Source organism: Salvelinus sp. IW2-2015, linkage group LG6.1, assembly GCF_002910315.2.
Source record: "Salvelinus sp. IW2-2015 linkage group LG6.1, ASM291031v2, whole genome shotgun sequence".
Classification (NCBI taxonomy): Eukaryota; Metazoa; Chordata; class Actinopteri; order Salmoniformes; family Salmonidae; genus Salvelinus; species Salvelinus sp. IW2-2015.
Genome location: NC_036845.1, coordinates 30,125,720 through 30,148,269, shown reverse-complemented (window position 1 = coordinate 30,148,269; position 22,550 = coordinate 30,125,720). Strand labels below are relative to the sequence as shown.

General features: G+C 44.7%; 2 protein-coding genes across 3 annotated transcripts; both read left to right on the top strand.

Moving 5' to 3' along the window:
• The first annotated feature begins 12,811 nt into the window (after positions 1-12,811).
• On the top strand, positions 12,812-20,850 carry LOC139027914 (protocadherin gamma-C5-like). 2 transcript variants are annotated; one of them, XM_070444125.1, is made up of 2 exons: positions 12,812-15,363; positions 20,721-20,850. In XM_070444125.1, exons 1-2 carry the CDS (start codon positions 13,044-13,046, stop codon positions 20,798-20,800), a joined length of 2,400 nt encoding a protein of 799 aa, XP_070300226.1. In that variant the 5' UTR covers positions 12,812-13,043; the 3' UTR covers positions 20,801-20,850. The 2 variants fall into 2 exon arrangements, with proteins under 2 accessions (XP_070300226.1, XP_070300227.1); XM_070444126.1 differs by lacking the exon at positions 20,721-20,850 and having other exon boundaries at positions 12,813-15,492.
• LOC111965429 (protocadherin gamma-C5-like) lies at positions 18,141-19,782 on the top strand. Its single transcript, XM_023989636.2, is given in 3 exon segments — positions 18,141-19,666; positions 19,669-19,698; positions 19,701-19,782. Coding segments are annotated over 3 exon segments (1,377 nt in total). The 5' UTR covers positions 18,141-18,387; the 3' UTR covers positions 19,769-19,782.
• Positions 20,851-22,550: the final 1,700 nt, after the last annotated feature.

The following is a 22,550-nucleotide window of genomic DNA, read 5'->3' as shown; positions in this document are numbered from 1 at the left end:
CGACAGTCGTACACAGTTTACGTTGTTGAGAATAACTCACCTGGACTGTCAATATTTTCTGTCAAGGCCAGCGACAAAGACTCTGGCAACAACGCGCATATTTCGTATTTGCTCGATGATTATCAAGTAAATGGATTGCCGGCGTCTGCGTGCGTTTCAGTGAATGCAGAGAGTGGGGCGATTCTTGCTGTGCGTTCTTTCGATTATGAGCAAATGAAAGAGTTCCAAATTCGCGTAAAAGCGCAGGATGGAGGCTCCCCTCCMCTCAGTAGCAATGTGACTGTGAAAATAATGATCCAGGACCAGAATGACAACGCKCCTCAGGTTCTGTACCCAGTCCAGACTAGCAGCTCTCTGGTGGCTGAAATGGTGCCTCGTTCAGCAGATGTGGGCTATCTTGTSACTAAAGTGGTGGCTGTTGATGTGGACTCTGGACAGAATGCCTGGCTCTCGTATAAACTGCAGAAAGCGACAGACAGGGCGCTGTTTGAAGTGGGTTACAGAATGGAGAAATAAGAACTATACGCCAAGTCAATGATAAAGATGCTGTGAAACAAAGGCTCACTGTTGTAGTGGAGGACAAGGGCAGCCCTCTCGTTCAGCTACAGTCAATGTTAACGTGGCGGTGGCGGACAGCTCCTGAAGTGCTCTCGGAGTTCACTGACTTTACGCACGACAAGGAGTACAATGACAATCTAACTTTTTACTTAGTCTTGGCTCTGGCTGTAGTTTCATTTTTCTTTTTGTGTGCTATCATAGCCATCCTGTCAGTGAAATGCTACAGATGGAGACGAGAGCGCATGTTTTACAAATCCAACGGGAATCTCCCAGTTATTCCGTATTACCCGCCCCTTTACGCAGACGTTGGAGGCACAGGTACTTTGAAGCACGTGTTCAATTACGAGGTGTGTGGAACCACYGACCCCAGGAAGAGTGATATGAAATATGCCACACCTTACAGTCAGAGCATCATTAGTCTGGACGGAACCCAGACCCTCMCCCATGCGCAGAGGGACAAACTGATCAGTGACATTTCAGAAAGTCAGGTGAGCATTTCCAGTGGAAAAAAACGAATATCCTTGTAACGTGCTTACAAGAACAAGTGGTTAGCTAGGCCGTACATGTACCTACTAATTTTTTCACAGATTTGTGTGTGTCAACTTTGATAACAGAATCRTGCCTGTACCAGGTATTAGGTAATCACATTCCTCTATATTCACCCTGGAATAATACCCTTTGTGATATAGGCAGTGGTGGAAAAAAGTACTCAATTGTTATACTTAAGTAAAACTAAAGATACTTAAATAGAAAATGACTCAAGTAAAAGTGAAAGTCACCCAGTAAAATACTACTTGAGTAAAAGTCTTAAAGTATTTGGTTTAATACATACTTAAGTATCAAAAGTAAAAGTATAAATCATTTCAAATTSCTTATATTAAGCAAACCAGACGGCACCATTTTCTTGKTTTTTATTTATTTACGGATAGCCAGGGGCACACTCCAACACTCAGACATAATTGACAAATTAAGCATGTATGTTTAGGGAGTCCGACCAGATCAAAGGCAGTAAGAATGACCAGGGATGTTCTTTTGATAAGTGTGTGGATTTTACAATTTTCATGTCCTGCTAAGCATTCAAAAGGTAAGCATTCAAAATGAGTTATTTTGGGTGTCAGGGAAAATGTATGGAGTAAAACTTACATAATTTTCTTCAGGAATGTAGTGAAGTAAAAGTAAAAGTTGTCACAAATATAAATAGTACAGTAAAGTACAGATATCCCCAAAAGCTATTTAAGTAGCACTTTAAAGTATTTTTACATAAGTACTTTACATCGAATCCCTGAGCTGACAAGGTAAAAATCTGTCGTTCTGCCCCTGAACACGGCAGTTAAACCCCTGTTCCTAGGCCGTCATTGAAAATAAGAATTTRTTCTTAACTGACTTGCCAAGTTAAATAAAGGTTAAATAAAAACATATAGAGACATAGAGGGTTAGTGCTGATGAAGGGGCCACACACAATAGACACATAACGAAATATACTGGGCTGGTTTTGTGGCTGGACTGGGTTGGGGCTGTGGAGAAGCATCACTGCAGAGGCTTTTTCGCTCTCTCACACACATTGCACTATATTTCACTGACCTAGTTTCCTCTCTCTCACACGCTGCTGTTATATTCCYGTCTTTGAACCGTGCAGAGGACGAGAGAGAGATGAAGGGCGGGAGAGGAGAACATATCGAGGAGTGGTAGGGAAGGAGAGAGGAACGGGATTTAGAGGTGTAAAACGTGATGAGAGAAGGATTTAGGATGGAGACAGGGAGAGGGAGTAGCAGGGAGCCAGAGAGAGGGAGAATGCGGGGGAGGAGGAGACGTGTTGTAGTTTACCTCATCTGCCGTTTATGAGCAGCAGCACCCGCGTTAGTGATGCACGGCAGCCATTTTGCGCCACAAGCTGCAGTGTTTGCAGGGGAAGAGGTCATGAGGAGAGCATAAGGTGGGAAGGGGTTGGCTAAACGACTATAAATAATTGAAAGGGTTGAGGTTATGCCTAATGAGGCAGATAGAAAATGATATATGGGGGAAAGATGGAAGAAGTGAGGGAAAGAAAGCTATATGAGAGCTCAGCAAAGGCAAGAGGAGGAGGAATGGATGAGGTTGCGCTCTGAAAGGATAGAGAGAACAGGAGAGGAGGAGGAATGAGGTTGAGCGCTGAAAGGAAAGAGAGAACAAGAGAGGAGGAGGAGGAATGGATGAGGTTGAGCTCTGAAAGGATAGAGAGAACAGGAGAGGAGGAGGAATGAGGTTGAGCGCTGAAAGGAAAGAGAGAACAAGAGAGGAGGAGGAATGAGGTTGAGCGCTGAAAGGAAAGAGAGAACAGGAGAGGAGGAGGAATGAGGTTGAGCGCCGAAAGGAAAGAGAGAACAAGGGAGGAGGAGGAATGAGGTTGAGCGCTGAAAGGAAAGAGAGAACAAGGGAGGAGGAGGAATGAGGTTGAGYGCTGAAAGGAAAGAGAGAACAAGGGAGGAGGAGGGAGATGGAGAGAGAGAACGATAAGAAGACATTGCTCTATTTCTGAATATGGTGCAGGTCACATGTTTGCATCACTGAGGAGAGCTTTTTATTCATTTTCTTCTACCCCTCCTTCCCCCCTCTCACGGCAGACAGCGTCATAAAGGGCTTATAATAGCCCCGTGGCCCGCATGCCTCCATATGTACTGGGTAACACACACACACAGGAGAGGAAATGCCCTCCATATGGCTCTCACATGCATCCCATAATACTAACCCCACACCCCAGGCCACCGCCACACACAGGAAGTCATCAGGACAACCGATAGGCTACCTCCTAAAATGGGTGACACTAACCCTCATTTTCACAAGGTTGCGATGCTAGTACAGGTCAATGTGAGTAGATACATTTGTAGGTTGTAATGATGTTGTTGTAGCGGTAGAGATGTTGTGTAATGTTAGATGGTGGTGGTGTAGTTGACCCAGTTGCAGTGGGTAAATGTATATAGATAGGTGGTGTGGCAGAATCACTGGTGCATGACCGATAAAGGCACTGGCATATATATGTCTGTCTGGTATAATTAAGCAATATGGCCAATATACCACGGCTAAGTGCTGTTCTTAAGCACGATGCAACACGGAGTGCCTGGATACAGCCCTTAGYSGTGGTATATTGGCMATATACTACAAACTTCTGAGGTGCCTTATTGCTGTTATAAACTGGTTACCAACGTAATGAGAGCAGTAAAAATAAATGTTTTGTCATACCTGTGGTATACGGTCTGATATACCACAACTGTCAGCCAATCAGCATTCAGGGCTCAAACCACCCAGTTTATACGGTATAGGCTCAGGAAGTGTGTGTGTTCACTGTTTATGTGTAGAAGAGTAGCACATGGCTCTCATAAACATCTGGCACGACACAGGAATGCTTGAGGTTTTATTGAGGAAACCTCTGTCCCTCTGGAAACAGTCTATCATCATTATCACCCCACATCTGTGTCCACTTTATCCATTTTAACCACATTTTACCGCTAAACCCTGGTTCTCAGGCTCATTAGCGAGGAAGGCTTTACTATGGACCGTAAATCCGGGAACTCACTGTGTCTCTGTGCGGGTCAGACCCYACCGACCCATACACCCYTACGTCCAGTCYGGTTCAGTTCAGTCCAGTATACACGTGGGAGACCTTTGGGTATGATTTCTTGCTTCTGGTTCTGATCCCCACTTTGGTGAACTCTGAACTGTAGAACAGTGGTTTTCCCTTTGAGGAAGGATTTAGCAAACCACTGCCTTGACAGCCATTTTGGATCCCACCCTGAGCCAAGGGCCTGTAGTTTCCTGACCTTGTGATCATCCACACTGCTATGGGAAGAAGCTGCTTCCCCACAGCCCCAAGCTGTTGCTCATACTGTACTTCCTTCCTCACCGGCCCAGCCGTCTGGTGTGCAGCTGTTTCTGCAGCAGTGCGTTGCTGTTTCTGCAGCAGTGCGTTGCTGTGTCTGATGATTAACGTTGGATGTTGGATTTTTGAGCAGTGTTTATGATTGGTGTGTATTTTTGAGCAGTGTTTATGATTGGTGTGTATGGTGATCAGGATGCACTGAGCTGTGTGTGTGTGTGTGTGTGTGTGTTTCTTAACTAGTATTCTGGAAAGTGGGGTTGGAAGATCTAATCTGCTTCCCCAGCTTCGCCTGCCCCATTACCTGATCCTTGATTAGATATCAGGGATGTCTGGTAGATTTGTGATTGACCTCATCCTCTATCACACACACGCGCCTGCTCACACTCAAACATTCTCACTCACTCCACTGGAAATCTAGCTAAGGGGAGTTAAAACAGCACTGCTGGTTTTTGATCAACTCTAGCCATAAGTCTGTGTAGTAACTTTGTGTGATCTGATGTAAGTAAGGAGAAGCGGGAACAGGGAGTGTACATTTTCGTTTTAGAGAGAGTGAATCCATCCGTTATCCATTCCTTACATCCTCTTCAACTTTTATGGAATCACTCAAACGGTGTCATTTCATCTCAGTTCAGGTTTGGATGATGGAGGCCGTTGGAGGGAGGCAACTCTGCCTGTACTGTTCTGTACCCCTGAATCTTAACATCTTTTCACTCGGTCTATTTCAGTCATTACAGTAAACCCCCAGGTTCTTCTCCCTGGCCTGGTAGTAGAAGTGTCCTGTTTCCCTGCAGTGTCCTTGGATGTGTCCTACCGGCCCAGGCTGTGTCTCGATAGTCTGGAGCGGCTTCCTCTCATTTGTCTGTCTGCACTGACGTGAAAGAGAGGGTCAGGCGGAAGCAAATAGCTGAGATATGCTATACTGCTTTCACCTATCCTATGTTTTCAGGTCACTGAGGGGCAGGTAGCCTAGTGGTTAAGAGCGTTGGGCCAGTAACCGAAAGGTTGCTGGTTTGAATCCCCGAGCCGACAAGGCGAAATATCTGTTGATGTGCCCTTGAGCAAAGGCACTTAAACCCGAATTGCTCTTGTAAGTCGCATCTGCTAAACATAAGGAGAGGAAGCTACTTCAGACCTTTGCGGTGTACTCATAGAGATGGAATGACTGGTGGTCTATCATGCTAAATATTTCCTCTGTGTGCAGGCCTGAAGAGAAGCGAGGCAGTTTTGGCTCTGATGATGGGGCAGATGTCCTCTCGACACTAACGCCCGATGTCCACCATATGCGTTTTGTTTTTCGGGATGTCTAGCCCGCATTTTTTTTGTACTTGATGCACATGTGCTTCCCTTTTCAGCTAGCTAAAAGCTAGCCAGTTGGAGTGTGTGTGTGTGTACTTCCGTTTGTGCCACCGCCCGGTAAAGCAACGCACGAGTTGAACATTTTTAACGAATGCCTTACACAGAACGCACCGCAGCCTAGTGCGGCACCCTCGATTTAACGGCGTGGACTACTCCCTAGAACGAATGACTTCCCCCCGGGAACGCAAAGAGTTTGACGCATCTGGTACACATGAGACCTAAGGCCTCTATTCAGCGCGCAATGGCGGAAGTTCTGCGTTACAGCGTGAACTTCCGCGTTGGCGGAGACTGCCTTCGCGGTAAACGGCGCCTATGTTGGCTCAATCAGGAATGACCTTTCAAATTCTAGCGCGCAATCTGTACCGCTTCAGCCTGGCCTATTGAGACATGTATATAGAGTTGGACACTTACATACATTAAGGACAGGCCTAAATACTTCATCCAAACACATATTATATTGTTCTAGGTCAGTGGTTCCCAAACTTTTTCATTACATTTACATTTAAGTCATTTAGCAGACGCTCTTATCCAGAGCGACTTACAAATTGGAAAGTTCATACATATTCATCCTGGTCCCCCCGTGGGGAATGAACCCACAACCCTGGCGTTGCAAGCGCCATGCTCTACCTACTGAGCCACACGGGACCAGCGTGTGGGATACATACATGGATGGGGTGGAGAGAACATATTGCAGTTGAAAGCTCATTTGTGTGTTCATGTGATATCTGATTGACACAAACGTCACAACAAAATCAATGGGTTAAGAAACCTAGCTAAGACACGTTAGCGGACATGCGCTCGTTGACCTGGACATTCCCGACAAGTTCTAAAGAGCTCTCTAAGGTCCACAATGACGGATATAAGAAAGGGCTGCTGATGCATTCCCCAATTTCAAATYGCAACTTGTGTATTGTACTCTTACAACTTTCAAGACTAAATTGACTGCCCAAATGAGTTCCTTTCAAAAATAAAGTCGGGGGAGGGACTCCACACCCCTCCCTCCTATTGAGATCTACACGCTGATTGTTTGTGTGTGGGTATATGGTCGTTACTTGTCCAGTAGTGAATGAAGCCTAGTGAGTTTGTACAGGCTGATCCTCTGGAAAGGATTACACCGGGGATTATACAGGGCGGTGGAACAGCGGGGCATAGTCAGACTTGTCTTATACGTCACACACACACACACTCATACACACCGTCTGAGTTCCACACAATACACACTGCGACGCGACGCACACCTTTGCACAATAGCGGCACACACACACACAGCACACACACACACAGCACACACACACACGAAAAACACACTGTGTGTGTGTAGCTGTGTATGACGCTGTTCTGATCTGTCAGGCTGGGTAGACTCACCGCTGACATTTTTCTGTGATCTGAAAACCAGGTCGAGTGATTCATTCAGTCAGACCCTGAGGCTGAGCCCTGACAACCACCAGCAGGAAGGAGGAGTTGCTGTGGGTTATGACCTATATGCTTATTGTGTATGTAATCAATATGACTATTATGGTGATCACAAGATGGTCATTGATGCCAGTATTAACAGTGGCCGTGTCAATGATGCCAGTATTGTCATGATCATCAGTGATGTTGTCTATGGAGAAAGGTCACAACAATAGTGATGATTTTGATTCAACATGTACACGGAATATACAAACATTAGGAACACCTTCCTAATGAGTTGGCCCTCAGAACGGCCTCAATTCTTCGGGGCGCGGACTCTACAAAGTGTTGAAAGCGTGCCACAGGGATGCTGGCCCATGTTGACTCCAATGCTTCCTATAGTTGTGTCAAGTTGGCTGGTTGTCCTTTGGGTGGTGGACCATTCTTGATACACACAGGAAACTGCTGAGTGTGAAAAACCCAGCGGTGTTGCAGTTCTTGACACAAACCGGTGCACCTGGCATCTACTACAATACCCCATTCAAAGGCACTTCAATATTTTGTCTTGCCCATTCACCCTCTGAATTGCACACATACACAATCCATGTCTCAGTTGTCTCAAGGCTTAAAAATCATTATTTAACCTGTCTCCTCCTCTTCATCTACACTGATTGAAGTGGATGTAACAAGTGACATCAGTAAGGAATCATAGCTTTCACCTGGATTCACCTGGTCAGTCTATGTCATGGAAAGAGGGGGTGTTCTTAATGTACTCAGTGTATGTTTGTAGCAAAGGAATGTTTGTTGGCGAACTGTATCCTTTATAAGGCATTGTGGATTTGTGTGTCCTCTTCTCTCCTCTTTCTTTCTGTTCTSGTTTTTTCTCTGCTTCCCTCCCCTCCCCCTCTCCAGCTGCACCATTCTGCTGCAGTGGGTGAGAGAGCGATGGAGGAGAGAGCGAATGAGCTCTCCTCTGTTCTGTGTATAAACCCATGATGCGTTCAGGCGTCCAAAGTCGCATCTGTGTTCCACTGCGTTGTTTTAATCAGAAGAAGATGCTCTTTCTTCTCATGAACAGGACTCTTTCTGTAACTAGTCAATATGGTAACACCGCTTTCCACAAGCCTGTACATTCTTCTGTTAGACATGCCACTAGCTTCCTCGGTATCGTTGTGAGTGATAAGTTATTATAAGAAAGGACAGGAAGGTTCCTGAGTAATCTGTTCATTTTCTCTTCCTCYCTCCATGCTGTTTTTCTTAGAGCTCCTTTTTTTTCATGGCTCTCTGGAAGAGAGGTGGGATGTGTTGCCGTAGCAACAAGCTGACTCACTGTCAGGACCGTACCATTGTGGTTTGRTCCACAGGGGGGCAGCAGCAGATGCAGGGTCTGGTGTCTGATAGGATACAGGCAGCTGTTGGTTTAAAGGGGGCAGACACACCCCTGTTTAGGACACTAGAAGGTGTAGTGTCTCGGGCTCTGGCCTGGATTGGATTGGGAGGGGGGGGGGGAGAGGGTGTATGACGGGGTGGGGTGGGGGTAGGTTGAAGGATCTACCTCTCTGTTTCCGTAAAATGGATGCTGCCATGGCCTGATTGCCTCTCACTGTTTCCCTCCCGTTGCTCTGACTGGGACTGTGAAAACACTGTCTAAAATAAGCCCACAAGGCACTGTGGAGGTTGTGCTGTTTTATTATAGGGTGTACAGTTATTTCTTATTGACTGATACATGTGTATTCTTGTGTGTGTGGCTGTGCACAAGAACTCACATGCACACATTGTGTATCTAACATTGTGGTTATCTGTGCTATGATAATGATCACGTTCATATAACTCCTATTCATATATTCATATTCACTGTAACATTCCAGCTATAGGGTGTGTTGACCATCTTTCGCTGAAGCTTCATTCTGCCTGGAACACTGAAAAACACACAACACACACACACACACACACACCACACACACACACACACACACACACACACACACACACACAACACACACACACACAACACACACACACACAACACACACACACACACAGTGAAAGCAATCTCCTTAATTAAGCATACAGCATCCCTGGGCATCGCCTAGAGTGCCTCTGCTGTTGCTGTGTAGGAGCTGTTCTTCTGCAGCATGGCAGTGTGCTGTGCTGTAGTGTAGTGATGCTATCCTGCCGCTCTGGGAGAGAACACACCCCTCCTATGGACTCACTGCGTCTGAAATGGCAACCTATTCTCTATATAGTGTATTACTTTCAACCAGCTACCCATAGGGCTTTGGTAAAAAGTAGCGCACTATATAGGGAAGAGGGTACCATTTGGGGGACACCCTTAGTCTCCTTCAAAATGGTGCTATCATGATCCTGGCTGGGACATGCAGATGAGATACTGCACTGCTCATGCTCCTGTTACAGAGGGACTGGGCCAATTGTCGTATTTCTCTTTTATTAAGTATTCTTCTCTCACTCACTCTCTCTCTCTCTCCTCCCCTYCCTCTCTTTCTCTGCTCCTCTATCCCTATGTGTCATGCCCTATGCTCTCTACWTCCCTTTCTCTCCACAAATAAACAAGAACACCTCACAAAATGCAACAGCGGACACAAGCTAAGACACACCGTGATATCGGAACTTGACTGAATATCCATTTTGTTGTGTGTGTTGCTTTTACGTTCGCCCACCTTTCTGTGCCACACACGCAAACAGACACCTAAACGAGACACACCTATGACACATAACGAGCTACGGCGACAGCATTCTGGGACATGATCATTAGGGCACATATCACAGGTATCGCAATGCAAATCAACACAGTCACCACCTCTGGAACCAGTCAAGGCTACATTACCAATGTAAGGTGAACGGTGAGTATCAGGGATGTCTCTGTCCCAAGACTCTCTTTTTGTCTGCTGATCATCCCTCTAACCCGTGTCTCTTTTGTCTCTCTGTTCTYCTCTTCCATRTCTTCCCTTCGCTGCTGTTGCTGACGTGTCTCCTGTYGTCCTCCGTCTCTCCAAATAAGGTAAGAAATACTTTCAGTAATAATGACTCCACCATCACAAGACAATAGACAGTAAACACATCCATGACCTTACTGATTCTGACTGGAAGTAAGAGAAACAAAARGACCGCCGCTGTGATCCGTAGACACAAGCATGAGTGCTATTCCACTCACATGTTGGGTGATACATCTCACTTAACCCTCCTGTACGTTTYATRTTAATTCATTCTGTGTTCCCGGTCCAAAATGACCGCCCCCGTTATWGCTGATTATAAATCCATAATAATRCATATATTRTCACCTAATGTTGTGTTAGATCTTTTTATCAACTTAAGTTCTTGTCAACATTACTCGTTTTTAACTTCTATTTGCTATTTATGGCCTGTAGGCCTCATTGACCTGAGCTCATACAACTCATTTTTTAGTWAARAAAAAGCATAATGTATGGATTATTTTGACTGTAACAAATACTCAGATGAAGCATATTGTGCTATTTATCACAGACTACTTTGTGTCAAAGTTTAACAAGGACTCTCTCCTCCTCATCCAGTGTCATGATCAAAGATATGATTAAGAGCCTCACATACAGTGTATCGTTTGGTCATTGTGCTGCCACAGAATGAATTGTGAGCAAGGCCTCAAAAAAGCTTTATAGAACTGCGAGAAAAGTTTAAACAATGTTGCGATTGTTTGTGAGACTGCCAACAGGTGTGGTTCCCGTGGGGGGAAAGATTCTATTGGGGAAAGGTTCCCGTGGGGGTTGCCATGGAAGCCAAGAAGGGGAGTGAGGTGTGTGTGTGTGTGTGTGTGTGTGTGTATGCATGTGGGGGTCTGGGAGAGGAAGTGTGTCCATCTGATGAATGGGCATGTGCCTGAACTCAATTTTATACACTAATTGTAGTCTCACCCATTCATTTCTAATGACCAGTCAAATGACCGGGAACACCACAGGTGTACAAAAGTTAAATAAAACACCCAAAATGTAATGAAAATCATCAAAATGTATTTTGTGTGTTCAGATGCTCTGTCTGGACAAAGTCATGGAAACTTATGCCAATCAGATTAAATGAACTACATTTTTCAGAGAGAACTTGTAAATCGGTCCAATTCGACCAGAACATAGCAGGAGGGTTAACATAATATGCATATGGACATAATAAACCATTTATTTGACGTCACACACACAGTCAAGAAGCAGAATATAAGGCTGGAGCTCTTAATGAATCTGGGTAACATTTTGTTTGTGGATGAGGTTTGATATGTGGGCCGATTCATCTGGTAGAGTTGAGTTGTAATATAGATTGGGAAAATGTACATGACAGTAACTTAAATCTCTGTAATAAATAAAACGACTCACCTTAGAGAGAGCTAGAGAGAGAGAGAGAGAGAGCGAGAGCTATGGCTGCTTGTGTAGCAGCCACCACGCGGTCGCCGCTCATTCCACCAGTATGCAGCAGCACGTGCTGGCCGCCTGTGTGGCGCTGTCCACCCGCGTGGTTCTGAAACACGCTCTAGAGCTCAGTGGCAGCGTGCTCCCCCCTCCCTCTCTCCCCATCTACATCCGTCGCCTTGACGAGCACGGATTAACCAATAGCAAAGCTGATGCATTAATGTTTTCATATGATGATACATTCGTTGTAGTATTGTGATATGATGTAGGTTACAGCTTGTGATTGTGTATAATGGTTAATGGTATCGAGTTTATTTATTTATGTATTCACTATTCAGCTCTCAGGTAATTAGTTCATGTCATGGAAATATTACAGTGGAGTGAGTGAGTTCCAGGGTCCCAGGGTCTAACACAACTAACATATCAGATATGATTTACCAGTTCCTGGGTCCCAGGGTCTCTGTGTGTGTGTGTGTGTGTGTGTGAGAGTGAGTGAGAGAGTGAGAGAGTGAGAGAGGGAGAGAGGGAGAGAGTGAGTGAGTGAGTGAGTGAGTGAGTGAGTGAGTGAGTGAGTGAGTGAGTGAGTGAGTGAGTGAGTGAGTGAGTGAGAGTGAGAATGTCATCAGAGCAACACTTTTCCTTTGCTCTCCAGACCTCCATACGGGTATTTTTTTAAAGCCGGCTGTGTGATGTATTATTATTCTGAGCCACGTGGGTTGCTTTGACGACATACTCCTGCTGCGCTTGCTTTCTTTTACCACAGGACGGCAACGGAGAGCCTTTGTCACCCACACAGTTTCAGGAAGCATTGAAACGGTGGGAATGCATATAGAATACTTCGAGAATAATGTTCTGTTGCGTGTGCGTCCTTACAGTCCCCGCGGTTCCATGAGGTGTTGCTTAATCCCTTTTTAAAAGGTAATTTTGCTGTTTGCTTGAGGAATCGGAGATGGAAAGGAGTTCCATGTGATCATGGCTCTGTATAAATCTGTGCGTTGCCGTGAATTCGTTTTGGACTTGGGGACTCTGACGAGACCCCTGGTGGCATRTATTGTGGGGTATAGATGGGTGTCTGAACGGCTACTAATACTAAGTGATATGAATAGTATAGTAGCAGTACTAATAGTATTACACATTAAATGGAGTACTGTTTTTCTCTCATGTTGAATTGTTATGGTGCCTCATATGTTTCCCAAGAGCTCGTATTTTCACTGTATAGCTTTAAATGACTGGTACATCCTGATTGGTAGCTTGTGTTAGGCGCTGTGCACCAATAGCATGCAGAACTGTACAAAGAGATCTACTCCCTCCCTCCCCCCAGCCTCAGCACCGTAAACCCTTGCAATGCTCAGAGCTGGAGGAGAAAGAGGGATGTGCCTCGACACAAAGCGTCTCCATCACAGTCAATTATGAGAGACATTGACATTCGATTACAGATTGATTATCACCACTCCTGCGAAAGGGCGAATTTTGGGTGAAATAATATATTCGTTTTGATGTGTCGTGGAACAATGTGGAATAGACTGCCCGTGTGGCAGGTGCTGCTATGGTGGCATCATTTCTTTCTCTTGTGGAGTACAATAGACGGACAGACTCGCTACACCATCTCGGAGGAACTGAAACAGGGCTCTGTGGTAGGAAATCTAGCCAAAGATCTGGTTTTGGGACTATCTGAGATTTATCGTCGTAAATTACGAATAACCTCGGAAGCTGGTAAGCAGTATTTCAGTGTGGATCTGGGGAAAGGAGAGCTGGTCGTCTGTGAGAGGATAGACAGAGAGGAACTGTGTGGACAAAGAGTTCCGTGTATTTTGCCTTTGGAGATAGTGATTGAAAATCCCTTGCAGCTTCACCGAGTTGATATTGAAATACAGGATATCAATGATAATTCTCCCAGCTTTCTCACCAAAGAAAAAGTATTAAAGATTGCAGAGTCAATAAACCCAGGAGCAAGATTTCCACTCGAAAGCGCACTGGATCCTGATGTCGCTGCGAATACAATACGCTCATACAGCATTAACAAAAACGACAATTTCAAATTGAATGTCAAAAATCACAAGGATGGTAGCAAAACCCCAGAACTGGTCCTTGAAAGGTCTCTCGACCGGGAGAAGCAACCTGTTCATAAGCTTATTCTCACCGCTGTAGATGGGGGTGATCCAGTGCGTTCAGGAACCTCTGAGATTAGTATCATGGTACTTGATATTAATGATAACGCACCGCAGTTTGAGAGACAACTTTATGAGGCTAATGTTAACGAAAATGCTGCACCTGGCACTCAGATTTTACGAGTAAAAGCGACAGACCCGGACGAGGGACTAAATGGGGAGATAGAGTATGCATTTGGAGAACAGACGCCAGACTCAGTGACTGCATTGTTTGATATAGATTCTTCGACAGGAGTGATTGTAATAAAGAGACATCTCAACTATGAGCAGACGAGCTTATATAAATTTGACATCGTCGCTAAAGATAAAGGCAACCCGGATATGGACGGGCATTGTGATGTTGAATTTAAAATGATTGATGTTAATGACAATATTCCAGAGATAATTGTCACGTCTCTAACGACACCTGTTCCAGAAGATTCCCCTATCGGAACCGTGATAGCTTTGATAGGCGCTAAAGACTCCGACTCGGGTGACAACGGGAGGGTGCGGTTAAGCGTGTCACCAAAATCTCCATTCAAGTTGAACCCGTCCGTATCCAAGCATTACACACTGGTAACTAATGCTCCTCTTAACCGTGAGCGTTACTCTCAGTATAGTATAGAAATCAGTGCCAGTGATTCAGGGAAACCCCCTTTATCCAGCAAGAAAACAATCATTATTGATGTGTTAGATGTGAATGACAATCCACCGCTATTCTCTCAGCCCTCGTACACAGTGTACGTGAAAGAGAATTACGCACCAGGGAAACTACTATGTTCAGTCTCCGCCACTGATTCCGACCTGGGGGATAACGCGAAGACCTCCTACTCCATCCTAGAGTCCAAAGTGCAGGACGTGTCTGTGTCCTCCTACGTGTACATAAACTCTGACAACGGTAGTATCTACAGCATGCACTCGTTTGACTATGAGAAACTAAAGGTGTTTCAGATTCTGGTGCAGGCCAWGGACCACGGCTCTCCCTCTCTGAGCAGCAAYGCCACAGTCCATGTTTTTATCCTGGACCAGAACGACAACGCCCCCGCTGTTATTTACCCCTCCGCTGCCCTGGGCTCGCTCTCTCACCAGAAGATGCCCCGCTCCGCTAAGCAGGCTGACCTGGTTACGAAGGTAACGGCTGTGGACGCAGACTCGGGCCATAACGCCTGGATCTCATATAAACTGGTGGAGGCCACAGACACGTCTCTGTTCAGTGTCAATCTTTACACAGGGGAGGTGAGGACTAAACGCGCCCTGTCCGAGCAGGACGACTCCTCTCAGAGGCTGCTTATAGAGATACAGGACGACGGGGTGCCGGTCCAGTCCGCCACGGTCACATTGGCCATACTGGTAGAGGACGGGCTCCACGAACCCATCTTGGACCTTCGGCAGAAAGCGCCAGAGCCTAGCAAGAAAAGCGGGAGAATCACCCTGTATTTGATCATCTCTCTGGCCTCGGTGTCCGTGCTGTCTCTGGTGACTTTTGTCATCTTAGCAGTCAAATGCGTTAGAAACAGCAGGAGCAGCGGTAGTTGCTGCATGAGACGGGACGACTTGGACGGCTACAAGAACCCCAACAGAACACTGCAGATTCAGCTCAACACTGACGGGCCGATTAAGTACGTGGAGGTCCGGGAGAGGATATGTTGTCTCAGAGTCAGTCCTTCAGGTCATATCTCTCTCCCATGTCAGAGTTCAGTGATTTACCTTCGTTAAGCCCAGCAGCACCACTGACTTTAAGGAGATGATCAACGTCCTAGACGCGTCTTTACCTGACAGCGCCTGGACCTTTGAGAGTCAGCAGGTGAGAAGTGACGTATAATTTATTGTGATGATTAAGATGATCGAATGTAGGCTGTTTTATGACGTCAACATACAGTTTTGTGTTGTAACATTACACAAATCAAAGCTAGATGTTTTGGCAGTATTTTCATGACTCGGTATTTAACAGACTCCAATCTKTGAATAAATATGCCACTGACGTTTGTGTTCAGTTGTTATCATTTAAGCAATAGGTTATTTATTCAGTTTAAAATAATTAATTGTCAGTATTCATCAAAATGGTGCAATGGTTCCCTTCAGTACAATCCATATTATCTTGTAATAATTTAGCATTCAACATAGGCTACTGGTAATTACTAAAACCCATACTCGTGCGGTTTGAATGATTTCAAAATATCCTGTGATGTATTTTAACCTGTTGGTTGTAATCCTCAGAGACCTTGTAATCTCTATTGTTACTGTAGTGGGTGTTTTGCGTGATTCTGTGCCTATCTGACTGGCTAGTGGACGACTGAGGGTTTCAGCACCATTGACAGCAACACTCCCGTTGAATCAACTGTGTGGTTTTGTGTGCGCGATGACAGACAGCATATTTTACTATTTCTGCAATATATATAGTACCAGTCAAAAGTTTGGACACATCTACTCATTCAAGGCTTTTTCTTTATTTTTACTATTTTCTACATTGTAGAATAAAAGTGAAGACATCAAAACGATGAAAAAACACATATGGAATCATGTAGTAACCAAAAAAGTGTTAAACAAGTCAAAATATGTTTTAATATTTTAGATTCTTCAAAGTAGCCACCCTTTGCCTTGATGACAACTTTGCACRCGCTTGGCATTCTCTCAACCAGCTTCATGAGGTAGTCACCTGGAATGCATTTCAATTAACAGGTGTATCTTGTTAAAAGTTCATTTGTGGAATTTCTTTCCTTCTTACTTAATGTGTTTGAGCCAATCAGTTGTGTTGTGGGGTGGTATACAGAAGATAGCCTTATTTGGTATAAGACCAAGTCCCTATTATGGCAAGAACCACTGAAATACGCAAAGATAAATGGCAGTTCATTATTAGTTTAAGACATGGATGTCAGTCAATCCGGAAAATGTCAAGAATGTTGAAAGTTTCTTCAAGTGCTGTAGCAAAAACCATCAAGTGCTATGATGAAATTGGCTCTCATGAGGACTGCCACGATACGTTAATTAGAGTTAACTGCACCTCAGATTGCAGCTGAAATAAATGCTTCACAGAGTTCGAGTAACAGATATCACAACATTAACTGTTCAGAGGAGACTGCATGAATCAGGCCTTCATAGTCGAATTGCTGCAAAGAAACCACTACTAAAATACATCGATAAGAAGAAGAGACTTGCTTGGGCAAAGAAACACGAGCGAGCAATGGACATTAGACCGGTGGAAATGTGTCCTTTGGTCTGATGAATCCAAATTTTAGATTTTTGGTTCCAACCACCGTGTCTTTGTGAGACCCAGAGTAGGTGAACGAGGGGCCTCCCGAGTGGCGCARTCCTGGAGACCCATGGGGCGGCGCAGAATCGGCCCAGCGTCGTCCGGGAGGGGAGGGTTTGGCCGGCAGGGATGTTCTTGTCCCTAACTATCAATTGGATACCACGAAATTGGGGGGAAAAAGGGGTGAAAAAAAGAGTAGGTGAACGGATGTGTGGTTCCCACCGTGAAGCATGGAGGAGGAGGTGTGATGGTTTGGGGATGTTTTTCTGGTGACACTGTCAGTGATTTATTTAGAATTCAAGGCACACTTAACCAGCAGGGCAACACAGCATTCTGCAGCGATACGCCATCCCGTCTGGTTTGTGCAAGTGGGACTATCATTTGTTTTKAACAGATCAATGACCCAAAACACACCTCCAGACTGTGTAAGGGCTATTTGACCAAGGAGAGTGATGGAGTGCTGCATCAGATGACCTGGCCTCCACAATCACCCGACCTCAACCCAATTGAGATGGTTTGGGATGAGTTGGACTGCAGAGTGAAGGAAAAGCAGCCAACAAGCGCTCAGTATATGTGGGAACTCCTTCAAGACTGTTGGAAAAGCATTCCTCATGAAGCTGGTTGAGAGAATGCCAAGAGTGTGCAAAGCTGTCATCAAGGCAAAGGGTGGCTACTTTGAAGAATCTAAAATGTCAAATATATTTTGATTTGTTTAACACTTTTATTATACAATGTAGAAAATAGTAAAAATAAAGAAAAACCCTTGAATGAATAGGTGTGTAAAAACTTGTGGCTGGGACTGTGTGTACATATATATATATATATCAGACTAATTTTAGCTCATTCAATATTTTATGTGAAGAAAAACATCTATAACGGCATTAAAAAAATGTGTCTCGATCCACGGGGCTCCATCAGAATTGAAATGTTTTGAATGTTATATATATATGTATATATATTTTTATCCTTGTTTACGCATAACTCTCTATACTTCTGGCTGCCGTTAATATTTTTTCACATCAATATGGACAGTATGTTATATTGGAAAATACAGTTACATTCTCCCCTCTCCCTGTTTTTTTGTGAGAGATAGAGTGCTGATAGAGGCAGACTGCTGTGGCTTTAAGGAGTCTGTTCTGTTGGTCTGTTATTGGATGGTAGATATGTGCTCTGTGCACCAATAGTGTGCAGAACTGTACAAAGAGATCTACTCCCTCCCCCCAGCCTCAGCACCGTAACCCTTAGAATACTCAGAGCTGGAGGAGAGAGAGGGATGCGCTCACATTCACGGAGATACACTCGAATCTAAAAACAACATCATTTCTGCTATACAAAATTAATCGAAAATGCTAAATTGAATATACATTCTGRAGATGTATTTTGGTATGAAGCTCTTTTTTATGGACAATATTTCAATCGGAATTGTGTTATAACGGCTCAGGGATGACAAAGACAATTGGATACCGAAACTGGAGATGGCTGGCTCTTTGGTGGCATCATTTCTTTCTCTTGTGGAGTACAATAGACGGACAGACTCGCTACACCATCCCGGAGGAACTGAAACAGGGTTCTGTGGTAGGAAATCTAGCCAAAGATCTGGGTTTGGGACTCTCTGAGATTTTTGACCGTAAGCTGCATGTCGCCTCTGAGGCTGGTAAGCAATATTTCAATGTGGATGCGGGGAAGGGCGAGCTGGTCGTGAATGAGAGAATAGACAGAGAGACTTTATGCGGACAAAGTGCCAGCTGCGTTTTACCTCTGCAGGTTGTCATTGAAAACCCGTTACAGTTGCACCGTATTGAGGTGGAAATACGCGACATAAATGACAATTCTCCTAATTTCTTAACAAAAGATCGTGTTCTGAAAATGGCTGAATTGACAGCTGTAGGCGCTCGTTTTCCGTTGGAAAGTGCAGAGGACCCCGACGTGGGAAGCAATTCACTTAAATCCTACATTCTTAGTAAAGACGAATGTTTCAGTGTAAAAGTTAAAGACATTGAAGGAGGACGAAAAATCCCAGAGCTCGTGTTAGAGAAGCCACTGGACAGAGAGAAAAAAGCTGTCCACGAGCTTTTATTGACGGCTCTAGATGGTGGCACTCCGGCTAGGTCTGGAACTTCACAGATCACGGTCACTGTCCTTGATAACAATGACAAYAATCCCGTATTTCAGAAAGCTGTATATAAAGTACGGGTTAATGAAAATAGCGAAAAGGGCACTTCCTTGATTAAGCTTGAAGCTACTGACTCAGACGAGGGTGTCAACGGGGAGATAGAATATTCATTCGGCGAGCATACAGCAGAGTCAGTGTTATCTGTGTTTGATATTGATGCAGTAACGGGGGAAATGTTTCTAAGAGGGGAATTAGATTATGAGAGTGCGGCTTCTTATCGTATAGACATTACTGCTGTAGACAAAGGMATCCCAGAAATGGAGGGACACTGTCGGGTACAGGTAGAAGTAACAGACGTTAATGACAATGCTCCCGAAATTGTCCTCACCTCCAAACCTAGTCCAGTGCGCGAGGACGCACCAAGTGGCACGGTAGTGGCTTTGATCAGTGCCCGTGACCTAGACTCCGGGAATAACGGTAAAGTAACGTTACAACTTACAAAAGGCCATCCTTTCAGTCTGAAACCGTCATTTTCTGATAATTACGCACTGGTCACCAGTGGTGTTTTAGACAGAGAGAGTTTCTCAGAGTATAATATTGAGATAACAGCCCTGATTCAGGTTCCCCTCCCCTGACTACAAGGAAAATATACCAGTCACTATCATTGATGTCAACGACAACCCCCCTAAATTCAGCCAGTCCTCCATATAAGTCTATTTAAAAGAGAATGGTACCAACCAGGCCCATGCTATCCTCAGTATTTTACATCTGACCTGGATTTCGGGGATAATGCCAAGATTTCTTATCCATTCTTAGACTCAAAGTGCAGGACGTCTCTGTATCCTCCTATGTGTACATTAACTCTGATAACGGCAGCAATTCTACAGGATGGCACTCGTGTTGACTATGAGGAAACTGAAGGTGTTCAGATTCTGCGTGCAGGCCAAGGACCACGGCCTCTCCATCTCTGAGCAGCAACGCCACAAGTCCATGTTTTTTATCCTGACCAGAACGGACAACGCCCCGCTGTTATTTACCCCTCCGCTTCCCTGGGCTCGCTCTCTCACCAGAAGATGCCCCGCTCCGCTAAAGGCAGGCCAACCTGTTTACTAAGAGGTAACGGCAGTGGACGTGCGACTCGGGCCATAACTCCTGGATCATCATATAAACTGGTGAGGCCACAGGGACACGTCTCTGTTCAGTGTCAATCTTTACACGGGGGAGGTGAGGACGAAACGCGCTGTGTCCGAGCAGGACGACTTCCTCTTCAGAGGCTGCTATAGAGAACAGGACGACGGGGTGCCGGTTCCAGTCCGCCACGGTCACATTGGCCATAACTGGTAGGGACGGGCTCCACGAACCCATCTTGGACCTTTCGGCAGAAAGCCGCCCATAGCCTAGCAAGAAAAGCGGAGAATCCCCTGTATTTGATCAATTCTCTCTGCGCCTCGGTGTTCTGTGCTGTCTCTTGGTGAAACTTTGTATCTTAGCGTCAAATGCCTTAGAACAGCAGACAGCGGTTAGTTGCTGCATGAGACGGACGACTTGGACGGCTACAAGAACCCCAACAGAAACCTGCAGATTCAGCTCACACGACGGCCCCGATTAAGTACGTGGAGGGTCCCTGGGGAGAGGATATGTGTCTCAGAGGTCAGTCCTTCAGGTCATATCTCTCTCCCATGTCAGAGTTCAGTGATTTTACCTTCGTTAAGCCCAGCAGCACCACTGATTTTAAGGAGATGATCAATGTCCTAGACGCGTCTTTACCCGACAGCGCCTGGACCTTTGAGAGCCAGCAGGTGAGAAGTGACATTGGCCTATAATTTATTGTGGACTGTTCTGTGATGTGGAGGATCAACATACAAGCCTACCGAACATCCTGCTTGGAACACACTGCTTGAATCAACGTCGATTCCACGTCATTTCAATGAAATTACGTTGAACCAACGTGGATTAGACGTTGAATTGTATGTTTGTGCCCAGTGGGATGCGTGTTTTGGGCTTCCACATTCAACGAATGGATGCTTGTCCTTTTGGCAGTATTTTCATTGATGCATTATGACATAGGAATATTACTGCAGGTTAATGTTGAGACTCCGTATGTGACATGCTACAGCCTGTAAATAAATAGGCTGGCGATTAACGATATGCAACTGACGTTGAAGTGCAATTTATAATTCAAGCAGTATTTTGTCACATTGAAATAGGGTTGCAAAATTATGGCAATTTTCCCCATTGTCTTCCAAAAAGATCCTGGTTGAATGATTCTCAGATTCCCTGCGTATTCCCTCTTAATTCCGGCAATCTTCCAAGTGGGATTTCTGGAAAACCAGGGAATTTKGGGAAATGTACTGGAACTTTGCAACTTTAGGTTAAAATGATTTCAGCGTTCAACTAAACGATGCAACGGTGCTTCCATTCAGATTTATAAAAATGATCGTAACGCWTCATTTTAAGGGGTCCTAATTACAGTGTAGTAACGTGTAATCACACTAACGAGGATTGTAGTGAACTGTAACGTCGCGTAACTGGTAGTAATTGTGGTATGCAATTACAGAGGTGTAACAATGAATGCTTGTTACCGTGCTTGTTACAAATGGGCAGGTTTCCACTAAATTCACCAACTTAGTGTTTCGCTTCTTCTCAGCTGCATACAGTTACACCTGTCACCAAGGTTGTGGTCCCTCGTGGATGCGCTGGGCGTCTGAGAGATTATAGCCTGTGCTCAATGGGCTCTAATTACTTACCCTTGAATGTGCACTGTTCAAACTTTATCTCTCAGTGTTGTTGCTGGCGCTTGCTCCCAAAATAAAGTGTACCATCTGGGTTAACTTGGTTGAGCAGGTAAAAACAGATCAGTAGGTCAACCTCACTGACTGGGATCTAAAATGGGTGGTCATCCCAGATTTGGACAAATACACTATTCCAAAGCATAGTACACGCATTGTTTGCCGAAGTRMAATGTAATTACTAGTTGTTACACTTCATTTTAATGAGCTAAATCTAGTGTATCACGAGGAGAACTTATTTGTAACGAATGTGTACTTATACAGTACATTGCCCATTCTGATAACCTGGCCCTCATTTTAAAGCTTCAAGACGTTTCACTTAATTTCCCAATAAGGTACAGAAATGAAGTGAAACGTCCAGAAGCTTGAAAATGAGGGCCAGGTTTTCAGGATGGGTAATGTACTGTATGAGTTAAATGAGTTAACATGAGTTAAAAGTAAGTACCCCTCAATATACACTTCATTTTAACTAGCTAAATCCAGTGTAACAACAAGTAATTGCAAGTAATTGCGTTGCACTTAAGCAAACATTACATGTGCTTTGGAACAGTGTCTTATTCCTCATCTGGGATGACCAAGTTAACCCAGAGGGAACACTTTATTTTGGTGGAAAGTGCTAGAAATAACGTTGAGTGGAGATGTATTTTCAAAATTACACATTAATGGGTAAGCATGGTAACAAGCATTCATTGTTACACCTTTGT